Below are 24880 nucleotides of genomic sequence, written 5' to 3' on the forward strand. Positions count from 1 at the left end.
ACTGCTTTCACTGAAGTTTGTGAATTTTGCTGTCACATTTCAAATTTCAACCATTTCAGTTTTGCCATATCAATGAGGCATATGCACTTCACTATATAAACACAACAAAACGTATGTCCTTCTCTGTATTTAAAAGATATATTACACAATTTTTGAGAAAAATACGATAAAATACAAATGCTATCTGACAGAATGCAATTGTTATCATTCTCTATGCCATTTCGAAGCATCATGTAACACTGTACCACTTAAAGCAATTTTCATGTGATCTCATTTATATATCTTGATGTAAACTACAAAAGTGAAATTGTAGTTCTGCACCATAACCTTTCTAAGAAATATACAAGCAACAGAAAGCTTTTCTGCAGGTAAGTAAAAGTGCTCTAACAGCAGTAACACAAACCAAAGAAAAGGGCAATAAAAATGAACCTGACGTGCAATGCATGATCTTGCCACATGAGGGCAACGCATTTCTTTTAATAGTGCACCACTTACCAGCAAATAAACATCTTTACAAAGATCTCCTTGAAAAAAAATTACTATCATTTTTCCCTTGCATTCATTATTGGACCATTTGTGCAAATAACTTGAAAGCCAAATAAACTGTAAATATCAAGTAAAACTTTTAGGAAAAAAAATTCTAAAAGAGGGAGTAAAGATGTGGGTATTTATGCTCATACAGGATAAGAACAAATCCATTCAGAGGATTTATATTAAACTAATAATACATGATGGTTTTGGCAAGCTAACCATAACTAGTAAGGTTCTATACTGAATGCCACAATATACTTTTTTGCCTGCAAAATTATTGGCTGGGTGGAAGCAGCATGCTTTGATAAATAGGAAAGGCCTAGCTCACGACTGCACAATTCATGAAAGGCAGATTTTTTGAGACCTGTTCCCTTTGCCTCTTAGAAGAACTGAACTAACATTCTAATCTAGGAAAGATGTAAATTCACCATGTATTACTGTGAAACCAAGTTTAGTTATTTACTCAACTCATTCTCAATAAACAGATCTACTTGTGTGTCTTCTCTTTGGCTAAAAATTAAGTATTCATACAAGTAGCTATCAATTTTTGTATGTCTAACAGTGATACTCTTCCCTGGCTTCTATGGTATCCAATCCTTTCAGACTCTACTGTAATTGTTAGGCATCCGCTTAACACTAAAGCTTTTAAGAAAAACGCAGCAAGATCCAGATACCAGCTTCAACCAAGAACTTACTACATGTGTCATTCAAGAACAAGCCTGTCCTAGTTTTTTCTGCATCTTTGTAATACAGAAGTTACCCTGTTATCTCTCTTCTCCAGCACTACAAGCTTCCTACACTTGTGTCATGGACAGATCCTCTTTTGCATTGTTATGGCACATATATTATGAGGCATATCAACATTTAAAAGCTCTATGTTTTTATATGACAAGAAACTGGCAGCTTCAGTATTTCTCTCATTTAAGTAGCAGCTTAAGGATGCCTCTGACATAACTCAAGGGGTCATCAAATAAAACTAGCACAGACAGATTCAAAAGCAAAAGGGGAGAGTTCTAAATATAAAATGCAATTGTATAGAAACTCCTTACCACAGGAGGGTATGGATAACTAAACCTACATGAGGGGGGAAAAAAGCAAGCAGACAAATCCACAGGGGAAAAACAAACAAACAAACAAAAATCCACTGACAACTACTGAGTATAAAAACCATAGCCTCCAACTCCAGAAATCATGCAGACAAAAATACTTGGAAGAGTGGGACAGTATTTAACAGAACCATCACTATCTGCTTCCTCTGTTCTCATATTCTTCACTAAATACCTACTGTTAGCCACTGTGAGAAACACCACACTGGAGTAGACATTTAAATGAATGGACATTCACACTGGACATTTAAATGAATCTTGGTTTGTTTTTCTTTTCTTACACATCCAGTCTGCAATAACTCTGTGTAACTGTGTTGATCTAGTTCAAGCAAAGAAACAAGTGTCATAAAAAGCTGCAGTATCTTTTGTTGTGAAAACACTTACCATCTTCTCTTCGTATTCTGGGTCAACTTCTTTTTCAGGTCTAGCTGCCTTTGGAGGAAGTTTGAGTTGAAACGGGGGATCATTTTTCTGGAATTCAAATTTTAAACACTTCATAAATATCAGGTTCTTTATTTACTAAAGCAAAAAGATATCAAACTGAACAAACCTACACACTACAAGATAAGCATGCTACTTCTTAAAAATAATTACTTCAAAATTAAGTGACTACGTTAATCATATTATTTCACCCAAAGCAGAACCTGATATCCATGACAAAACTAAAGAGGTGATATGACCAGATAAAATGTAAGTTGAAGATTTGTCTCATCCTCATGTTCATCTCTACAAACAGCATCCAAGTTGAAAGCATTGAAAGAAAGTACTGAAAGAGGATGAAGTTTAATCTTTCACAGAGATCTTGCTTTAAATGCATAATTAAATTTAATATCTTGAAAAGATATTTTAAAAATTAAATGTGACTTCTAAATGTAAAATCCCTAACTGTAAATTTCTGGCACTTGCATCTTGGTTGGGTTTTGTTTGTTTGTTTTCACTTGTAGATGAATAGTCAGAGTTCATTTGGAAATACAGGTTTAACTACACTTAGCCATATACCTAGGAAGAGACACAAATTAAACAACCAAATCAATCCATGCAGCAACCACTGCATGGTATGCTCTTACACAGTTAACAAACAACTACCTTATTTACTATAAAGGAAAGAAATTTAAGAAACTGTAACAAAAATGGCTGACTTTTGTAGTTTATAAGATTCATTTGTGTCTTCAATTGGGAAGCTCAAAGCAGGTTTCCACAACTTCAACTGCTACATTGCTATATACCAAAAAAAAAAAAACCAACCCAAAAAAAAGCTAGCAAAACCCATGATATTAGCAAAACATCTTTTTTAAAAAGAGATCGTGGGAAAAATGTTTGGTGGGGGTTTTTTTCCTAATTCAATCTTTGAAGTATGCTTTTTTACACACCTCCTGCAAATAAAAAAAATATTAAACTTTTTCAAGATGCATTAAATTATAAAAATGTTTTTGAAAAGCACTGAATAATCTGAAAGGAACTACCAAAGTGCATGTCTGTATAAAATGTAACAGAGCAGAGTCTTAATCTGACAAGCGCTTTAAGTATCAGCCTACTATAAATACATTAAAATGAAATCATAATTAATCTAAACTATTCAGGGTCACGTAGAAAAAACAGACCAAAATGGGACTACACATGTAGAAGTCTGTCAAGCAACATTACACTTACATTTCAGAACTGTTACGGATAAATACATATGCCAACTTACTCTTTAACTTTATGCACAATCATGCAAATGGAAGGAATATTGTCTGAAGTCAGAGATCACCTTTTCAAGTTTTGGCCCAAAGGCATAATTCTCTGCAAAGGCGAACAGTAGTAAGGGTATATCGAAGTTGTTTGACAATTTAATGATTTTATAAATGCATGAGTTCAGCTTTGCAAGGCCAAATGGTTATGTCGCAAACAGGTAGCATTAGAAATGTTCTATTTACTTACAGCTTCTTCAATCACCTAGCTAATCAGCTCATCTCAGAAAGCAATATTAGGAGAGGACTGTTACAGCAACACGCCAAAGAGCATACATATGTGTATGTTCACACCTCCATTATATTACCATATAACATACACTCCAGTAAGAGAGACTGCCAGTGCTAATATCAGGCCCAATCCTTGCTATTAAAGTGAAAAAATACTCCTCCTCAGAGGAAAACAAAATTGGCAGTAGGCCATTTCAGATGTCTCCCTCAATTCCCCTAGAAATAAGTTACATAGATAAAATGTGCTACTGGAAAAAAGTTTTCTTTCTACCTGAGGTAAGCATGAAGTTACTCACGGGCAAAGCAGAACTACTCAGTATTACGAGAATCCCTTTTAACTGCAAGTTTTCCAAGTAAAATGTAATGCAATATTACCTTTCTAAGCCGCAAGGCAGATGGCTCTAACGCCAGTTCTGTTGTTACTCAGACTTCCCCAGAAGACGACAACTTATGGTGGCATACAAATCAAATTTCTTTAGAAATAAGTATTTGTGAATAACACACTCTGAGTTAAAGTAGTAAATGAACTGACATGTAAAGTTACTGCAGCCACAGCACTATAGAATCACATCCTACACCTTACCTTTCAAGACAAAGCACAGTTTCCCTGCCCCCCCACTCCTCACGCAGTGTTTCTGTCAAACATCGATGGCCCCAAAATATTAGAAATAACAAACAGGAGACTGTCAAAAGCTGATGAAAGAGACAAACAACTTACGACACACGCATCCCAATATCCTTTGTCTTCCTCACAACTTAAAAGGGAAAAGAATATGCTGTAGTTTCACTAAAATACTATTCTGTGTTGGTGGAGCTAGATGGGTAGGATGGACAAGCGTCATATCCAGACTTGCTTCTGCATAATGGTCTGAGTTATAAAAATCTAGACCTTGCCAATTATTAAATTTTGACATGAGTAAGAATATTTCTTTCTTACTACCAACTGGATCATGTACCTAATACGACATGAAACCACAAAATATTTCATCAAGTCTGTGAGAGTTTTACCCTAGAAACTTTACACAACGCATCTTCATCACTTAGAGGGCTGACAACAGGAAACAGGAGGATCAGCAGAAGCCTCGGTGCAAACAATTAATAAACCAGCAAAAAAGTACTTTCATTTTTAACTCAGGGAGCTAGCTGGTAATAAACAATCTGCCACCACCCTAGAAAAGTTTTCCATTAAAGATTAAACCCTACATAAGACAGTATCGTGAAAACCAGTCTCATTTAAACACCTTACAAGAAACATGAGCATGCAGCAGTTTCAAAAATAACAGAGTATTCCAAGGATCCAAAATACTTCCCCTTGAAATCTCTACTAACTAGCCTAAACAGAGCTACTGACTTCAGGCTGAGAGACAGATTTCTGCCTAGTAAGTGCAATAGTTAGTCCTAAATTGGGTAGGTCACATGAACAGCTAAATAAGTGCCTGGGAATAAGAACTGCTGCTGCTTTAGTTGACTTTACTCTTGTAACCTGTGCTATTGAGAACTTTAAACAGATGCATTAAGAATAATTAGAAGGAGCTCTTTTGTGTTTAACTCAAATATACAAAGTGGAAAGACATTCCAAATAGCCATTAAGACACTATTTTGGTACTACTACAAGAAGAAAGACTATTTATAGTGAAGTAAAACAGTGAGAGGGGAACAGAGGACAACAGGTTGTATTATATGCCGTTATTAACGTTATATTATATATATATATATATATATATATATATATAACGTTATAACTAACGGTATAGCTACCGTTATAGTACGTAACAGACCTGTGACCCAACACAAAGTGAAATTAAATAGTCTGAATAAAAACCCAGTACGGCACAGTAGCACAATGTTGGTAACATTCAAAACGTTTCACTGCTTTCAAATGATTTCTCCGGGCAGGCATTCTCTAAACATTTAGTACCAACTTTTTATCAGCTGACATGCGTAAAATTTTGCAGAATAAGATGTATCCAATACAGAAACTTTTTCCCCTAAACAATCAGGTAATGTTCAGAATTACACTATACAGTATCTTGCAGCTGTTTGTATACATAAGTAAGGAAATAAAGAATCAAGCGTTCTTTTCAGGCAAAAATGGACTTTCATCAATCGGAATTAAAATTCTGATTGCACTAATATCAATATTTCTGCAATTTTCTCCGATATCATAAAAATATGACACATGGCCATCATTCTTACTAAGTTTTTATAAGAGTCATTCTTCAGGTTAAATCTAGTTCAGTTTCCAAGGATACCCGAATACGTCACTTTTTACATTCCTTGAGTCCTAGCCTGTAGTCTTTTTTCCAAAAAACTAAAGGGAGGAGGCTGACAGCCATACATGCTCTTTTGAGGGGTTTGTTCTGCATAACGGCTGCATTTTAGCGGGGCAGAGGGAAGGCTGAAGCCCTGACGCGTGAGGGCTGGGACAGACCGGTTCAGCCGCGAACCCTCCGAGCCGCCACCGCCACACCCCCACCCAGGGCCCGAGCCCCGGCTCCCGCCGAGCCCCACGCCCGCTGCCCCCATCCCGCCCCGGGACTGCTTTACCTGGGGACAGGGGAAGGGAAACAACAGGGCGGCGGGCACCAGAGGAGGGGGCCCTGCAGGGGTGCGCAGGGGTCGATACGGGGCAGAGCCGGCTGCATGGCACGGGAGCACGGGCTAAGCGGCCAGTACCGGCGTGCCCGGGCTGCACGGCTGGGAAGGGGGCACCCGGACCGTACGGATGGCGGCAGCTGCCACGGCGATGCTGAAGGGCAGACCCGGGGGCCGGCCCGCACGGCGGGGCCGGGGGGTGTGTCCGGGCGGGGGCCGGCCTGCAGGGCCGCCGCGCAGGCCGAGCCGCGGCTCTGGAGCGGCCGGGCCCTCACGGACTGCGGCAGAGCGACCGGCGCGCTGCGAGCGGCCCGGACGGCCTCAGGGTCGGGCGGCCGCCGAGGGGCCGGGCCGGCGCGGCCCGAGGGGCGGCTGTAGGAGGGGATGGCGCGGCCAGGCGCGCTCGTCCCTGGAGGCTCCGCCGCCCGCCGGGCACCCCCCGCCCGCCCCCGGAGCGGTACCTCCTCGGCGCCGGGCTCCTGCGCAGAGGCCGCCGCGGCAGAGGTGGAGGGCACCTCGCCGTCCACGCGGGCGGCAGCGGCGCCGCCGGGGCCGGTGCCGGGGCCGGTGTCCATTTTGTGCGCGGCGGGTGCCTGAGCCGCCGGGGGGCCAGGGGGGGGCCCCACCGCCCCAAACACCGCGCGGCCCCGCCCCTCCCGCCGGCCCGCCCCGCCCCGCCCCGCGCGGGTCTCGCGATACTGCCGCGGGAGCGGGCGGAGGGCGCGCGTTTCCCGCCGAGCGCGGGCGGTGCGGGGTTGGGGGCGGGCGAGGTCGGCGCCGCCGGCGGGGGAAGGCGGCCAGGCCGCCAGGCCGCCTCTTGCGGAGCCAGCGGGGCGTCTGGGGAGGCTCCTGGGACCAATTCCTCGCCGTTCCCCACTGGGTGCTGCACAAGGGGCTGCGTGCAGAGGCCTCGCTGCCTCCCGTCCTGTCAAGCCGCACCACAGCTCACAGGGCCGGTCAGGGCCACTGCATGCTTATGCGTGAGCTCTGGACATGCCCGAGGGCAGTGTTAGGATGTACTGCACTGTCTCAGGGCCTCCCAGGCATCCACTGTATTTTGGAGCCAACACTGGCTTCGAGGGGCCTGAACTGGTGCAGCCATGGCTGAGGTCCTTTCCACGTCCCGCCTGCTGCCTTTGTGATGGCCAGAGAGCAGCCAGCTGGTTCCTTGTCTGCAAGGGGCCGGATGCGCTCTCCTTCCCGTGTCTTCCCAGACAGGGGGCCCTGTGGCCCTGGCACAGGCAGGCAGAGCATGTCGCCTCTAGAGCTGTTGAGGAAGAGGGAAGCGTGGGTGCTGACACAGCTGACAAAAGGATAAGGTGCTGCGGGAGCCAGGCGGTAAAACACAATGGTATGGGGCAGAAAACTTTCTGCTTGCAGTTCATTTTCCTTGGTTCCAAACCCTGCTGCAAATAGCAAGTGTGTTTTCCTAAATGGCCCAGGCTCTACTTGAGAGAGAAAATCATCTCTTAACATCTGCAGGGCTAAGAGGTACCAGTGGAGCTCCCAAAGCAAGAGTAGCTTATGGGAAAAATTCATTTTTTTCTTAAGCCATTTCAAATTCGGCAGCGTTTGTGTATTGCGTATTGAAAATTGCACTAATGAAGCCACTCGATTTAGTTACTGTCAATGCACACGTTTCTGGCTGTCCATGCAAGACGTTCAGATTCTCAGCTGCTGAGCTGTAACTTTGCTCACACTGCTAAATGATTCCAAAACAATCCTTGAGATGGCAGCCTTAAAAATCTGAGAGCTCCAAACCAGCCATTTTACCTGGTGATTACTTACAAAGGCAATATTGTGAGCATTTTGTCCAGAGAAATAGATGAAACCCTAGCCTTGTAGGCAGAATGAGCAATAAGAGCTTTTTCATTCCAATTAGAAGCTCAGTAGCTGTTATCAAGATCTTTTTGCATAACTCAACAACTAAGCTGAGCAAATGGGTTATTGCAGCTCACATACACTGCATTTAGAAAGACCTCTGAGACCTCTTTTGCATCCGTACATTGACTCCAGTAAGGTGCCATTTTGTGAAGAGTAACTGTATGTCTGAACTGTTTCCATGACTGCCTGATTACTCTGAAATTCAGTATCTAAATTATGGTCCAACATAGAAGATTTAAGCCCTCAACTCCCCTTTTCCATGTTGTGAAACAGCTGCAAAACAGTAACAGTGCTGTTCCAAATTAGTTAGCACCCTGTTGCCTTCTGCGTCTGTTGTATAGTTTGCAACAAAGCAAGGCCCACAGCATCTGCAGTAGCCGTTCCACGTGATTTATTTTTAAAAGCTTTGGGAAGTACATTTTTCATAGCACAATTGAGAAGAGTGACATGACTGGTTTTGAAAGAGTACTCCAAATAGCTTTTCCAAGCAGGGCTATCTAGAAAATGAAGTTTACCGTTAGCTATGCAAGAAGTCTCTAAGGTAGGAAAATTCCAGTCTACGACATGTTTGTTCTTAGCCTTTACGGAAAATAGCTCACTAACCATTTCTAATATTTGACTTTCCTACTCCAGTTTCAAATGCTTGTAGCTGCTGTTTATGCAAAACACTCTCAAGTGTTTGTCACAGCTTGCTTTTAACTTGAAATTCACAGGAACATTACATGCTGTACAAAACAATCAAGCTGCTGCTTTTGTGAAATATCCCCTTTGGATATTTTTTGCTTGTGCGCTTAACATTTGCATTTGGCACTTTGCATAGATGTTCTTAGTTGCTTCTCTTAGACTATGTTGTGTACTCCTGTGGATCCACAGGCCATTGGCTGAAAAAAAGCACTTAGTCATACAACAGTATTATCATGTGATAATCTAATTAATTACAAAAAAAAAGTAGTGAAGTGCTTTTTTGTACTTACTTTATATACTTTTTTTTTTACTCATATATTTTCTAATATATTTGCAAAATTCCACATAATTTCTTCAATTGTTTTTTTTTTTTCCTGTGGTTGGGAGGCAGGGGGCTAGTTGTCATGTTAAAGTTGTAGATTTAGGTATTAGCTCATTGTTTTCCCAGTTTTATTACTCCTTATTTTACAGTCTGCCAGACACAATCACCAGGGCTGAATGTGTAGTTCCATACACACTAAGGTTTCACAGCAATTAAGAAGGCCTCTTCTGTCCAGCTCAGAAAGATGGCACTTGACATATTGTATGATGAGAATTATGTTCTCTTGTCAGGCACAAAAAGAGACATTGCATATACTTAGGCTCACTGTTACCCACTTTTATGTTTCAGACACTGCTGAAATATGTAAAGAGTTGATGAGATATGGATCCAGGAGCATTTTCATATACTATCCGGGTAAGACTGTAAGATCTTTGAAATTTCGGACTGTGGCTACTCAACCTTTCCCAAACAGGGAACTAATTGTAGTGGTCTTAATTTCTCTAGCACAGATGTATTGGGTTTGGGTAACTTTTAAAAATAAATCTTAGTATTCTGTGGAATTACTCTATAGGGCAATTTGTTATAAAAGCCCCTTTTGTGTGAGTTTGTGTGGATGAGTTGTATAGGTACCTACCTATGGGTGTGAATGGAGAAATGTCACCAAAAAGCAGGCTGAAGAAAGAAACAGTACATGCTGAGAGACAGTGTGTGAAAATCCCCCAAGAACTGATAAGCTGTAGAGACCAGCTAACCCGCTGAATTCACAAGTATGGATAAACTCAGTACACCAAGAGTCTGCCAAATCCATGCAAGGCCACCAGTGCGCACAAGCATCAACAGGTTGTGTAACTCGGACCGCAACCAAAAAGCGGTGGCTATGGCTGCTAAATGCAAATGAAGCTGACAGGGCTATGTATACACCTGCCGATAAAAGAGGAGCCCTTCAAAGGCTTTCTGAGCACGGTAGTAAGCAGGTGAGGTTGGCCCGCTAACTGTTGCAGAAACCGTGTGTGTGTATGCGTAATCGAACCACGTGAATGCATTGTGTGGATAGTTATCTGCTGTTAGCAGTAAAAACTTGATTCTGTGGATAGGAACAGCTTAAATAATAAAAGGTGTCTTAAATACCGGTTGTGATTTGTGTCTTCCCTGACTTGAAAATCCAATTTGCAAGTGACAGTACTGCTGTCAGATGCCACTAGGTGGCAACACCGACCTGTACTCGCCTGAGGCCAGCTGCTGGAGTCCTGACTTCAAGGTGATCCGGCAGCCTATGGACTGTTTGATATGAATGCTGCTCAGTCTTAAAACTGATTTGATTAAGAATAGGAAAAAAAAATTCTATAAATTAGATATGTAAACCATCTTTTACCTGCTGTTGTTTAATTACTTCTAGAACTGTATCATGTATGTTCAGTACCTTCCCCCAGGATGGCAAAAGTGTCTTGCTAAGAAGGGCCTTGGGTAGGTAGTATCCTCTGACTTCAGGATCTGTTCACTCCCTTGTGCACGTTCAGGAGGCTCTCCATTAAATGCCACAGTCCAAAATCCACATCTACTACACTAGTCATTTCTAGCTTAAATGTACTAGCGATGAACTTAAACGCCAACTGTGTAAAACATGTTAGCTGTAAGCAACAAACAGCTTTATAGCTCGGAAACAAACAGGATCTGGGAGTAATAAAAGTGCTATCTCTGAGGTGTTTGTGAGTTGACTTGCATAGTTGCCACCTTTATCTCTGTGCCTACATTAGCCTAGCCCAAGCGTGAGCAACCACAGTGCACTAACTCCGCGTTACCCTGACAGCGGTGTTACGATCTTGCCTAAAATGCTTATATCAAGTGTTTCTATTTAAATATTGCTTATACTAAATACTTCTCTTTTCATCTCAGTTGTTAACTGGCTCAGAGCTTCACAGTTGCCTTGGTTAAAAGGACATTGGTGACAGGGCTGAGGAACCAAGTGTTCAGGGCCCAGGGGCACTAAGAGACCCTGCCCACCCTTCCTGCCCATGGGGGACAGGAGCCCCCTTTAAGCTCAGACCTGGGCCTTCAGGGCCTGTCTGAGCTAACTCCCAGGGCATAGCAAGGGCCGGCTGCTCCCTGAAGGGTGGGAAGCCAAGCACGGTAGCATGGCTAACAGGGCAGGGGCCTCACCAGCTAGCGTCCAACCCCACAGCACCTGAGCAAGGAGGGCAGGTCTAGAAATGGTAGCCAGGCTCCACCGACAGTCCAGATCATCAGGTGAATTTGTGGTGACAAAGCAGATCCAAGGTCAAGCCAATCCACAGGTCAGAATCACATCTGGTGAGGGCAACCAGGATCAGGCACAGTCTAGTGATCAGCAGGCAGGTCCAACATTAAGCTGAGCTGAAGACCAGTCCTAACTCAGGCAGGGACTGAAGGTCCAGGGCTGAGCCCAAGTGGGGCTCCTGGGCCTATAGGCAGGGAGCGTGAGTCAAGGCCCCAGGTGAGGCTGACCAGGATTATTAAGGCCTATTAGTGCACTCAGGCTGCTAGCAAAATCATACGTCTCTTAACACAGCAGAAAATAGGCAATATTTTCCTTGTCTGTATTTCAAGCATCTTCCAGACAGTACTGCTCTCAAACAGTTCTCCCTAGGCTTTTTCTGGTGTTCATGCAGGCTCCTATGGATGTGTCAAGGGTTTCCTTGTATCTTCTTTGTCTTGTTTCATGGTGTTTCTGCCTCTTACATCTCTTCCAAAATGTAGTTTACAACACAGGCGATCTAACAGCAGTCTGCAAATGGTGGTCTCACTACCCTTCTCCAGGTGGGGTCTCGCTCTGTACTGTCCTGTGCAAGCAGTACCGTTCATCTTAACATAAGGTGAGAAACATCAGCAAGGCTGACCCAGCAGAAAACTATTTCCCATCTTTTATAATTTTCCTACTGGTTTAATGCTCTAAACAGACTTGCCATGTGGTCATAAAAATGCCAGAAGTGATACAAGGAAAGCGGTGGGAGGAGTTCATAGCTAGGGGCAGAAAGGAGAGCGAGGCCTCCCTTCCAGCAACAGCTAGCTGCTGGGATGTGAGTAAACCCGGACTAAGTTCACACCCTGGGACATAATCAAACTCCATCTACCACCGCTATCTCTGTCTCTTGGTCCTCAAGTCAACTCACAAGGTGAAAGCCTTCTGCCACACGTCTTGCGCAGTTTTACTTATGGCCTGTGCTTTCATATGTGCCTCCTATTGTTTAAGTTGTCTTAACCATTTACCTGCTCCCTCATTTGGCCTAAGCTAAAGGAGAACATTGAGAAGCTCTTTTCCAAATCTCCCAGGAGGGACTTCTTTCGGTGAAGAAATGACTGTTGTTTCTGTGAAGTCTGCTGCCTGGCTGGAGTGGCTTGTTTGGCAGAGAAACCATCTCTGCCAGTTTCCATTGATGCTGAGAATTCAGAAATGCTGCTTTTGTTCGTATGTCAGTGTAACTTACAAGTAACTTTGGTTATGTCCAGCGGCACAATACTTACCTGTGCAGCCCTGTTTCATTCAGATCCTTACTTCATAGGTTCCCTTCCAAAGTTTATCCACTTTAGGGTTCCAGATTTTTTCCTTCCTCGTAGCATTAGAAAGAAACATAGGCCTCCTCCTCTAGAGCTTACAATATAGAAACTACTTCTAAAATGAGCTCTTGGTTTATGCATCACTCATTTGTAACCCGGGCTTTGCTGAAGATGTCGTTTCCAAGGATGTCCCTTGCTGCAGAGCTTTGTGGCAGTTGAGCAGATAAGAGCAGTCCAGCCCCTACACGATGTAGTTCATGGCTACAAACATCAAGTCATTACCCAATTCTGCCTCGGTTATAGGCACAAGCACATCCAAGCAACGTGCTCTGATAGGCTTGACATTAAGTGTTCTTACAGAAAGGGGATTTTTTGTTTCATTTTGTTTTGTTTTTTGAGGTGCAGCCTTCATATTCATGCATCAGTTTTCTGTCTTGAGTTTTCATTTTACCCAACAGACAGTCTCTGGACTTGCCAATAGGGTTTGCAAATACAAGACCTCATTCGGCATTGAAAACTATAACAAAATAGCTAATGTATCCTTTGTATCTGGCTCAAAGAGCTGATAGCTGTACAAATACTTAGTTTTTTCCCATCTTGTATGCAATATTGCACTTTCAATTCCAGGTTTTAGCAACCAAAGCTTTACTGTGATACTGCAAAGGCTTCTAATATGGCTGTATTTCCCAAGCACACCGTGGTTTTGCTAAACATTTTTTCACTTGGTATCCGCTTGGTTTTTTGGCTATGCATTCATTTTCGCAGTGGGAGAGCCAGGAACTCTCACAGTTTGCTAAATTATGAAAGTGAGAAGACTGTCATCTCTTCATGGATGTGATGAGCCAGGTTTATGTGATCGCATCAGGACATGTTAATTTACTGAGCCTCATCAGGAACTTATTGCAAAGGTACCTTAATTGCCTATATGGATACCTTTACTCCTTTGCAACTTCGAAATTAAACAAAGGGGGCTCCTTCCCCCCACACCATGTTTCTGTGTTCCTGACCCCTTGCACTGTTACTGGTGTTTCTGCAGGTGAGCGGTGGGTTAGGTCAAGGTTCTAAAAAGCAAACATTAAGCCCAACAAAGAGAGTTACTAGTTTTTTCTCAGATCGGCACAGCAAAACAACTCAACTGCCCACACACGCAAGGGCCGGTGCCAATACAGCAGCAAAACAGACACTTGGCAAGATGGAGGGTGGGATTGCAGCCACGCTAATTTGTATCAGTTTAAGCTACCATAAACCAGACTTTAATAAACAACGTTACAATTGTGTATTCTGTTGTGAACTCCAGATTTTGCCCACCTACAAGCAATGATGTCATGCAGATTTAACAATGATCAGGCACTCCTTTGGAGGTCATACAATAATTCCAGAAGTAATAAGCTACAACTTTGCCAAAACCTGGAGCGTTGTGTCAAGAGAGACCCTGACCAAAAGAGACTAGTTTTGTTGAAAGTGAACGGCCTTTTAAAAGTAATTTTATTTCGAAGCAAAAGCTGTCAAAAGAAGTTTTTCCAACTGAAATAAATCTGAAGCATATTTTGCTGCTCACTACAATGGCATCCTTTTCTCCCCTAACCTATGTGGTCGTTTTGCAATATTGAAAACCTGTAAATAACCTGCCCATAACAGAGACAGAATCTTACAAAATTTTGAATATTTGCGAGTATCCAGCAAGCAGGCCAGTGCAGTATAGCCTTTAACTCTCTTTAATGATGGTTGAAATTCTTTCTTCACAAATTCTCTGCCCAAAATAAATTACCTCTTTCTTAAGCAAAAGCCTTTTTCTGTGGGTTTGATTTCACACTGTTATCCCTAAGCTGATCACACACTATTTGTAAATGTAACAGTTCTTGTTCAAAGGTTTTAGCATGCACCAGGATTGCCTTTAAATAGAGGAAATGCGCAGAAGGATGCTGTAAAGTACTGCCTCCATTAGCCTTGCAAACATGGCAGATGCATTGCACAAGCCAAAAGCCATCACTCAGTTGCCACAGGCTTTATCCTGCTGTGAAAATACTTTTAATCCTGTCCTTTTTATCCATTTTTACTTGCCAACATCCACTCACTGTGGAAAACTAGACTGAACCTGTTGTATTTTCCAGAACCTGTTGTATTTTCCAGTATCCATTTTTGCTGAAGGATCTGTCAAACTAGAGTAGCTGGTTTTAGTTTATCCTAGTCCACATAGAATCTGTTTCTGCCTTTCCCCTCGCTCCCCCATTTTTTTGCTGTTTTGCTCCCCTGACTGCCTGGGCCTTCTTTCTTCCTCATCCTGTAATGATTCTTCCTTTTTTGTAACAGTCTCAAACACACAGCTGCCATCAAAACAATTCTTCCTTTCCTGCATTTACATTCTTCACGCAGGGCAACCTTTTACACAAGTAGTTCAGAAATCTGGTCTGTTTGCTGTAATACCCTCTACTCAATCATGATTAAATAAAGTAGTCTTTCATTTTTTCTTCAATTACCTAGAAGTGGAAGGTATCTGTTTCACCCACTGTTTTGCCATCTGCATGAAAATTTCTCACAAATCACGATGTAAGAGAGAGGGTTCCTATAACTCTCAGTAATGCATTTTTGGCCAACACAGAGAACAGAGGCAGACAGTGTGTCGCGTTAATTTTCCCGGGTACATTTTCTCATCACTCTGGAGTGTTCTCTGGTCTCAGTAAGAGTATTTTAGGGAAGCCAAGACCCATCCTGCACTTCATGACGGGCCTTCCACATTTGTGAGTCTGAAAATAGCTAGGTAGATATTTTTCACTTAAACATAAAACTACAGACTTATTTTTCCATCTGTTTCTGCAGGCCTTCCTGAAACCTTCCTTAAGCATCACATCCAAACTTCAGGCTGCTCCGGATAGTTTTGGAGTAAACTGCTTTCAGCAAAGCCTCGCTTTCAGGAGATTAAAATTAAAAGTTAATAATAATTTGCTATTTCTGAGATGGAAGAGGCATGTCATAATCTTGATGTCAAACAGATTATTTTGGATTTCTAGCTTTTACAGATTTGGCTGCGTCGTATCACCAGAATGCATCAGCTGTGCACGGGTAAATTCCTCCAAATTGCCGTATAAAGTTAATCAGTAGACCCTCTCACACGTGGGCTGAGCAGTATTCATCATTGTTACATATGAAAAAGGAAGTAGATTTTTCTTAGCTTCTAGAAGTAACTAAGACAATTAGAAAAGAAATTTTGGCTCTTTAAAAAAGCCATCTTCTCTGCTTCTGTATATCCTCCCTCAGCCGCGAGGATTATTTGCTGACCTCGAGGGGCCATTGATAAAATTACCCCACAAGGAAATCCTCAGAAAAGGGTTGATACCGGTGCGTATGTAGAGAGTAACAGCCACGACTTGCTTGACCAGCTACGTAGACATCATAAGATTGTTCACTGGTCCACAAACAGAAGCTGAAAAGTAGCAAAAGCGCAGTTTTTAATGTGTGCTTCCGTGGATGACAGAGAAGAGAGAAACCTATCTTCTGGCAAAAGTGCCAGACCAGAGGTTTGTACCAGAGTGGGGCTCTGTTTGTTACCACCCCCACTTTAGAAAAAGGCAGCTGTACATTTGCAAATAAATATGCTATTCAGCAGAACACCAGCTCTTCCACCAGCTACTTTCCTGAAGAGGAGACGTTCCTATGAGATGCTGGATGTTTGCTGCTGTTTCCCAGAGGAGATTAGTGCCAGAGGGCGTTGGTCTGTTTGCTGAAATGCATTGACAGAGTTCTCCCTATGTCTCATGAGAGCTTTTGGTAAAATTAGATTCTGCCCTGTCCATAACAATAAAGGCCATACCCACATGCAGCTTACATAGTTCATATACTTCCTGGAGCAAAACCACAGCAACGTTCAACTGTCTGTTTTCTTGTTTTATTTTCACAATGGCTCCTGCTTCGAAAGCAGGTATCTGACCGTTGGGTCCCACTGCCACTGAGAGCCTGTGGGTGACCGAGTACGCAGCACGGTTCAGGCAGAATATATTCATCAGTGTAGTGCAGACAGGTTCGGCATCGTTCTGCGCCAGTGGTCAGGCTCCAATTTTTGTAGTTAATTGTTTAAACAACAACAAATGATGTTGCTCTGATGGTCTGTGTGCTTTCCTCTATTAGACCTGATTTGTATGGTGAGGACAGGCTACTGAAAGGAAGAGAAGGGGTTGAATTATCCCCTGTGACTTTGCTGAATTTGTCCTTGTGAATGGAAAGAGAGTGAAATATTTGTCTGCAGGGGGGAGCAGAGTGGTAACTGTCAGGAACAGCTGGAACATATATACTGTGTCATGTCTTTTTGTGGTACGGGGCTTTTCTGCTTGCTGTGGGAATGCTGCAGAGGCATGTTAGCATTTTGCTGAGTAAGTGTGGTGCGAGCTCCATATGTAAACAGGGATCAGTCACTAGATGAGAGAAAAGGGCTGTTCTCCCAGGGCTATGGCTGTCTCTTGCATGCACCCCAACCTTCACAACCCCTGCAGGGTTTTGTAAATTAAATGTGGGGCTAGATTCTGGGAAAAATATATGCTTGTAGAAATGTCAGCCTAGATAACTCCAGTGTCTCTTCCTGCTTTGATACATATAAATTTGTGAACAAAATAAATCCTCCCGATTCCTCCCATCCTCTCCATCCCAATTATTCTTCACAGAGGAGCAAGGACTTTCACTGCTCTCAATATTAATAACACCACCACCAGTTGTTCTGCAACATGGAAATGGGCAAACTTAAATAGCACACTTGCTTCTTTAAATCGGTTGCCTGTAGGGTCATGAAGGAATTTCCCATCAAATGCAATTAGGCAATTTGTTCTCTTCTGTTTTATTAGTAGTCAAGTGTTGTTTTTCTCTGAAACATCACTAGCCTAAGTTAGGAAAGGAGAGGAGTAGACCAGTATTTTCATGACAAGCAGATAATTCCTCTTAGGTATCCGGCTGATGTGAGTTGCACACACATTCCGGGTCAAACTGATCATGCTTACTCTGGTCTTTGCTAGTGGCACATGTGAGGTTAGTCTGGTGAGGACAAACACTCTGACATGATCCAAATAAAAACAGATTCTTGACATTTGCTTGAGACATATCAGAACATGAGTGACCTCTACAATTTGTGTAGAATAGAGAATGATTTTACCTTCTGGGGTTTCAATTTTCTGTTTTACTTTTTATTTATTTTTACTTTCTCTGTAATCATGTGTACAGTTCATATCCATGAAGGCTTCTCAGCTTATGACTTTATTCTAAGAAGTGTCACATCAAGAAAAAAAATTCTCTCTTGTCAGGCTTTGAAGATTTGCCAAGACTGGCTCTGATCTCATATAGAAAGAAAGAGAATTTTGTCCTAACTGCAAGTCATTTTGGTTTGGGTGTTTTCAGTGGTCAGTCATTTTTGAGAACATTCCTGTAGCTCTGCCTGCAGCAGATTTGGAAGGGCAAGCACCACTGCCTGATGTTATTGTTACCAAGCAAAACCTGATCTCTTTCAAGGTAACTATGCAATAGGTATAAAATAAAAGCTTAAAAAGCGAGACAAATAAACCTAAGAAAACATATGTAATTCTACACTTTCAACTCTTTTGGCATTGCAATAATATTAAGAAAATAATTTTTATTTTTAAACTTTTTAAATTGGGTTTTGCCAGTGATTTCAGCATATATATTCAAAACATACTTGAAGTCCGAAACTAAATGCTAATGGATAAATGCAAAAGCTGGAGCTAAAATAGAACACCCCAAGGGTTTCACAGAAATGTTCAGCCAAAATCAATTTTTCTTTACTGTTCTTTCCCTTCACTTTCCATTCTGTTTCCTACCTCAGCTCACTCTCTACATATGTCTTCAACTGTAAGATTTTTAAAACAAAGACCCTGCCATTCACCATCATGATGAAGGATATAAGTAAAGAATTTTATAATTTAAAAGTGGTTGAAAAACTTGTGCATGGAGCAGGACAAAAGTGAAATCCCACTTCTTCCATCAGGGCTAGGTACCGCTCATTTTGAAGCCAGCTATTGTCAAACGCATGCGTGAGTCGTGAGTGACACACTATCAGCACAATGAAAATCATTAGGATAAGAAAATAACTTTATTTGCTCTTTTAATGTTTGGAGCACAAATAGCAAGAAGGCACAGCAGCTTTCATAGCAAATGTGTTAACCCCCACATGCTCTGCTTAATTATTATTTCTGGCTTCCTATATTTCCCCTGAGGCTACTGGCACCATAAGTAAACTGGCACAGATTTTATTTATTCGGAATACGCTGAGCTGCAATGTGCAAGTAGTTCAGCAGGTGCTTCACAAGCAACTGAGCCGTTCCAGCAGTGAGGACAGGAGACGAGCGGCTGACAAAGGAGCGACACATCTAGCAGGGACCAGAGTCGATGTACCCCTCCCTGTCACCATGGCTACCACTCAGCAGGCGTTTTTTGGGCAGAAGTGCCAATTTAAGCAACTGCTGATTTCTTATTGCTGCCCCTGCCTCAGCCCCTCTGTCGGTCAGGTACCAGTTTGTAGTAGGCCACAGCATTTATCAGATCAGGAAACTAGTTCTGATCCAGCTGGAAAATAATCTCTTTTTTTTGACTCATTCTTTTCCGAACAGTCAGTTTTCTGATTCAATTCATCCTGTAGCCACACGAATATACATACTGTGCCTGTGTAATGGAGGAGATGGCAGAAGGGCAGGGACAGGTGGCTTAAGAGATGGGGACTACTGGCGATTTAAGCGGCATTATCACTGAGCGCAAGCAGAGATGGAGCTGGAGCTCTCTTTAAGGCTGTGGTCTGGTAGTCAGCGTTTAGATCCGGTGGGCAGTCCAGGTTCCTCGCCACCCTGTCCTGCCCCTCCCCATCTCCTCTGCTGCCTTGTGGCAAGTGGTTATGCAGCTGCACAAGGAACCTAACAGGGGAACCCCTCTGCCTGAAGAATGATCCAGTAAAAAATGGGTACTGTTATGACACTGCAGGGGTAACACGTGAAGTATATCACAATTCGTTTTATTTTGGCAGACTAATGTTTTAAAGCCTTCAGGTTTAAGGCTATCAAATCTGTCAGAGTGACACAGTCAAGTCACATGTGGAAGGAAAGTCTGACTTTCCTTCCCTAAATAAGTTCCATGGCTGGATGCGTCTCTCCAAGGAGAAGCATTACAAAGCCTTGTTCACAAACCTGCAATTAAACATGTGAAGTTGTTAAAACATCACTGTGGATAAAGGATATATGGAGCTGAGTGAAGGTGGTAGTAGAATGTCAGGTTGGGAATTAAATAATATTGCAAGGCTGCATGAAAGTCACTTACTCTCAAACAAAAACCTATCTGGAGAAGTCAGAGCACATTTGAAATAAATTGTTTATAGTTTATTCATGACAGTTTTCATGTATGGTAAGATTCTTTTAAGACCACTGATAATGTAAAGCACCAGCAACAGCGATGCTATGAGTTTATACAGATTTATTCATACGGTTATGTAAATGTACATAGGGCATATATTTATATATTATACACCAATTATAGTACGTATTATATTAAATACGATAAATACATATTGCCACAACATTTTGGCTTAAAATCTTGGAAAAAGCCAAGCATGGTTTCCAGTTTGTCAGATACCAGCAGTGACACTGCAAGCTGTTGTCAGGCTGCCCTGCCGAAGAGCTCCAGCACAGCTGTGAAAAATTCTGTGAAAACATTAAACTCGCACCCAGGCCTGGCAGTGCGAACCACACCTTGCAGAGCCGGGCTCTACCGCGCGTGCCGTGCCGAGGTGGAGGCGTATGAGACTTCTCGGAAATTACACACCCGTAAAACCCGGTGAAGCATCACGGCGTCCACTTTAAATCTAAGTCGAAGTTATAAGCAACTTCTTAAAAATGAACACAAGCTGCCCCGTCCTTGAAAAGCCAGGAGTTTCCCATCCCGGACGGAGGCACTGACTCCCAGGACGTGAGCAGTGTTATGCACTCCGCAGTCGTATTTTTTAGTTGTGACAGCGGAATGGCAACCTGTCTCCCTAAAGTCACTTCTGAAAAAGTCTGTTTCTAAAAAACCTGCAATGCCGTGACCAGAGAAATCAAGTTTATTCGCAGTAAACTCATGCAGGGGACCAAATGCCGCCGAAAAACCTTTAAACCCACGAAGTGAAGACGTTTGGAAGTCGTGGACCAGGCAGGCGGCGGAAGCCGGAGCGGACACCTCGGTGCGGGCGCCTCGGAGCGGGCAGAGCGCAGCGGGCGTGCGGGCTGGCCCCGCCGCCGCCCCGCCGCGCTGCCGCTGCCCCCGCCGCCAGGCCGAAGCCCTTCTCCCGCGCCGAGCGAGGCCAAGCCCGCCTGCGGCCCCAGCCGAAGCGGCGCTCCGTCGGGGCCGCCGCCGTCGCCGCTCCTCCCGGAGCCCCCCAGGCTCAGCCCGGGCGCTCGCTCTCCCTGCTCCCCCCCGGGCGGGGGGCTGCCAGCATCCCCGGGGCGCCGGGGCCCCCCCCGGGGCGCGGAGCCCCGCTCCCCGGGCTGCTGCGGCGGCCGGCGGGGCCGGGCGCGGGAGCCGCCCGCTGGCGGCGGCGGGTGTCGTGGCGGCGGCGGCGGGTGTCTGTCGTGGCGGCGGCGGCGGGTGTCGTGGCGGCGGCGGTGGCGGTGCGTGTCGCAGCCGCCGGCTGCGTGGCGGCGAGCCCCGGCCGCCCATCACGTGCTCGGTGTGTTGCATTGTGTTTGCGGCGGAGGGAGGGCTGGCCGTGTCAGTGATCAATGTCATGACTTCCTCCTCGGGCTGGAGCAGTATCAGAGCACAGCTGAAGGAAGCTGATTACTGCTGGTTTCAAATTGGCTGGGAACAATACACACACACACACGCACGCACACACGCACGCACACGCAGCCCGCACCCTGGCTCCCGCGTCGCCGCTCCGCGCTGGGGGGGAAGATGAGCTCAGGGGACGTCGTTTGCACTGGCTGGCTCATTAAATCACCCCCCGAGAAGAAACTCAAGAGATACGTAAGTGCAGGGGCTCTGCTGGTGTTTTTTCTCGCTAAACGGATTTCGGCATGTGCTCGGTGTCCTGCTCTTCCTTTGAAATGTCTCGCCTCTTTCGGCTTCGCCTTGGACCAAAACAAAAAGATTTCCAAGTCCATGCGCTTATGGAGTGTCTCAGTTTTCACCGCTATTCTTGTGCCCTTTGGAATTAACCTTTCCCGGCTCGTAAGATTATAATACTTCAGTTGTTATGCAACGTATCTTAGGTTAAAAACCACATTTCGGTTTCAGTTAATGTTGCCGTAACTAACAGAATTGTTGTAACAGAATTGCAGATGTCGCTTTTCCAGGGAAGGGCGAGAACCTCCTAAAAAACCTGATACTTTAAATTCTGAGCCTCTGCTTTGTTAAGATGCTCTGTAATTTCTGTGACACTTGCTAAAGGCAACATCTGCGATAGTTTTATTTACCAATTTAATATGCCAGATGCCGTTGCTAGCAGCAAGCTTTACTTTTTGGCTGTGATAAAGAGGGGCTAGAAGATGCCGTGCTGCAAAGTTCCTGATAGCTGGAAGGTGAAGGGGGCTGGTGGGAAGCAGCGAGCGCTGCATGCAAGGAGAGCTGCAACTGCATTATGTGTAAAGGGGGGCCCTTGTTTCGTTCTCTATCTGCCTGCCTGTTTTTCTGAAAAAAAAAAAAAAAAAAAAAAAAAAGGGTGTGTGTTGCAAACATAGGAAACTGTATCATTGCAGGGCTGCGGGGACGGCGCTCCGGGTAGAAATAAATGACCCTTAAAAAATTGCTTGGGACAGCATTAAAAATGTAAGCCCATCGCGGGCCATTTTGCATACTCATTTGTGATGGCTCTTCATCAGGCTTGTTGTTACTGTTGTTACACTTTGGGAAGCGGTGATACTCGTTTGAGTCATGCTTTCTCACCTAACTTACGCCAGAGCACTGCACCGTGCTAGAAGGATGCCGCCGAATGTGCCTGTCACACTCCCGAGCCGTAGGCACAGCTTACATCATTTGTCATATTCACTTCTGTTTATCAGCGTTTTTTCTGGGCTGCTGATGTTAGCTTTTTCTGGTAGTATGAGGAATAACTGTCTCGTGAAGAATGTGGTATATATCATTTGGTAGTGTATTTTTTCTTTGCACTAAAAACTAGGAGAAAGGATAATTTACTGATGTTAGAATTTACTTCTAACTTATTCTAAGCCGGAGTTTCTTCTTTTAGATCACAGTATTGCATTGAAATGGCTGAATATTTGCTTGGTTCAGTTAGCATTTTCCAATTCTAAAATAACCACTATGATGTGTCTCCGGGGAGCTGCAAATATAATACGGATATCTAATTTTTGTTGTATTTTGTAACGAGTGTACTAATAGCACTGTATAGCAGGCACTAGACAATGTAAGAGCCACTGATTCACCCAGCTGGTATCATTAGTAACTCTGTCAGTGAAGCTATTTTTGATGACTCAATATTCATAAAAGGGCAAAGTAGAGAAAACAGAATGTGATAAAGCTGGGATTTGAAAGCCCCCATTATCCAGTCGAGATAATAGTCACAACAGGGGCTCTGATCAGCTCACAAGACCAGTTGCAGTCTGCTCTGCTCAGATTTTGCACTACAAAACCTCGGGAAATTGGGTCTATGTTATTCTTCAAACATCAACCACTAGATTAGCCAGATCTCTGCAGATTAGGCTTTGTTTTCTGGTCAGGAGGATAAACTACTCCTTCGTCCATGATAAAGCAGAAAGAAATCTGCTGCAAGTACAGCAAAGATTAATGCCCTTTCTCATATGACTGGTTACACAGTGGATGCTACAAACCAAATGGAAATTGTCTCTTACCGGCCGTAAACTACTTTTTTTCCCCACTTTTTATATAGTTTCACCAGCTTGGTAGCTTGTGCATCTTGCACTGGGGTGGTCGACAGCTCAGGCTGAAGCACAGTGACTGCTTAAAAACAACAGAAGCTTTAAAACAATGACTGTTTAAACTGCCTTCAGTAGGTGTCAAGTGTCAACCGCTTACAGGAGAATGGTGTTGGCTCTGGTTCTGAACTGACAACATACATAAATCCCCAAGCTTTACACCACCCTTTGTGTTCAGCTGGCAAAACCCATGGTCTGAGCTGAAGCTTCCAGGGAGCTTCACAGGCGGGCTTGGTCTGCTGCTCCTTGGGACCTCTCTTACGCCGGAGTGACTCCACTCCGTTGCTCTCCCGGGGTTGTCTCCCAGTTTACATTTTCCTGGGTTCAGCATCCGGCCTTTGTAAGGTCCGGCCTGAGGGTCTCTTGTTTTACACAGAGATAAATTCTTAATCCTCCATCTATTACAATCACTAAGAAAACCCAATTCATTTCAGTGGAATCTGTAGTTAAGAGACCAGACAAAGTGATGAATTCAGGTTGTGAGAGTGGGAAGTGCAGATAGTCCCGCTGAAGCCACTGAGAATATTTACAGTGATTATAAAATTAAACAAATACATCTTTGCGAGATCGGAGCCTAAAGACCAAAATATACCTTCATTTATGCTTGTTCTCTGATGAAAGCAATTAGGTTTTCCATGCATAAACAAGTCAGAATCTGGCTCTAGGTAAGCAGAACGTTATTTTCAAAACTTTGAAAAGTGAAAAGCAGGTGTTAAGAGTCTATATTTTTCCTGTAATGTCTTACAAAGCTGATGCTCTTAGTAGCACTATTCTTAGAAGTGTTTTATCATTCCCTAACAAAGGCTGCTCTCTTACACGTGCAGGAAACGAACATGAGATTAATTACCCAAGCGTAACTTTCTGTAAAAACAGAGAGCTTAATGCTAAATGCAGAGAATTCATTAGAAAGCACGGGGAGCTTCACTTCAGCAGGCAAATGCTCTAATAGTGGTTTGATAGCATGTACGATGCTTTTCCCTCTGTCTGATACCTGGACCATGAATCCACCACGGCAGCCTATCTAAAGAGGCAGCTGTGCAAGGAGCCTCCCGGGAGAGCACTCGGTGTGTGTTGCAGTTCTTTGTCCCCTCTGTGCGACCTGAAAGCTGTGCTGCTCTCATCTCCCCACTTGGGTCCAGCTTTTCTCACCGGCTGGGGCTGTGTGGGCCTGAGGGGTGCCAGGGAACCCCCGAAGCCCTGGGGGAGCCGGGTACGGGCGGGGGCGAGAGAGGAAGAACCTGCTACCAAAAAGTAGGAAGTGGTGGTGGCGGAGGTGAAGTCCATCATGCTCTAGACCAAAAATGCTAAGTTTCAGGCACAGCTTGACACTCGGCCCCACAGGAGGAAAACCTGGCCCCA

The 24880-nt window shown here is 43.9% G+C and overlaps 2 protein-coding genes across 7 annotated transcripts in view; one reads left to right on the forward strand and one right to left on the reverse strand.

Moving 5' to 3' along the window:
• Nucleotides 1–6850, reverse strand: part of SMARCA1 (SNF2 related chromatin remodeling ATPase 1) — a 37580-nt gene extending 30730 nt beyond the window's left edge. Inside the window, exons 1-3 of one of the 4 annotated variants that reach the window (XM_072876767.1) lie at nt 6655–6782; nt 3328–3419; nt 2022–2108 (exon numbers count right to left, since the gene is read on the reverse strand). In XM_072876767.1, coding sequence (XP_072732868.1) covers nt 2022–2024 — 3 coding nt within the window. In that variant the 5' untranslated portion in view covers nt 2025–2108; nt 3328–3419; nt 6655–6782. Of the gene's footprint in view, nt 1–2021; nt 2109–3327; nt 3420–6145; nt 6580–6654 lie in introns of those variants that run through there. The other 3 variants (XR_012044723.1, XM_072876765.1, XM_072876766.1) reach the window with 3 other exon arrangements.
• A 14384-nt stretch (nt 6851–21234) lies between these two features.
• GAB3 (GRB2 associated binding protein 3) overlaps nt 21235–24880 on the forward strand; it is a 69956-nt gene continuing 66310 nt past the window's right edge. For 2 of the 3 annotated variants that reach the window (XR_012044771.1, XM_072877142.1), the window contains exon 1: nt 21345–21596. Coding sequence is in view for 2 of the 3 variants with exons in the window: in XM_072877142.1 (XP_072733243.1) it covers nt 21525–21596 (72 nt within the window). In the remaining variant the exon portion in view is untranslated. Of the gene's footprint in view, nt 21597–24880 lie in introns of all 3 variants that reach the window. The other variant, XM_072877141.1, reaches the window with a different exon arrangement.

Source organism: Ciconia boyciana, chromosome 12, assembly GCF_034638445.1.
Source record: "Ciconia boyciana chromosome 12, ASM3463844v1, whole genome shotgun sequence".
NCBI lineage: Eukaryota > Metazoa > Chordata > Aves > Ciconiiformes > Ciconiidae > Ciconia > Ciconia boyciana.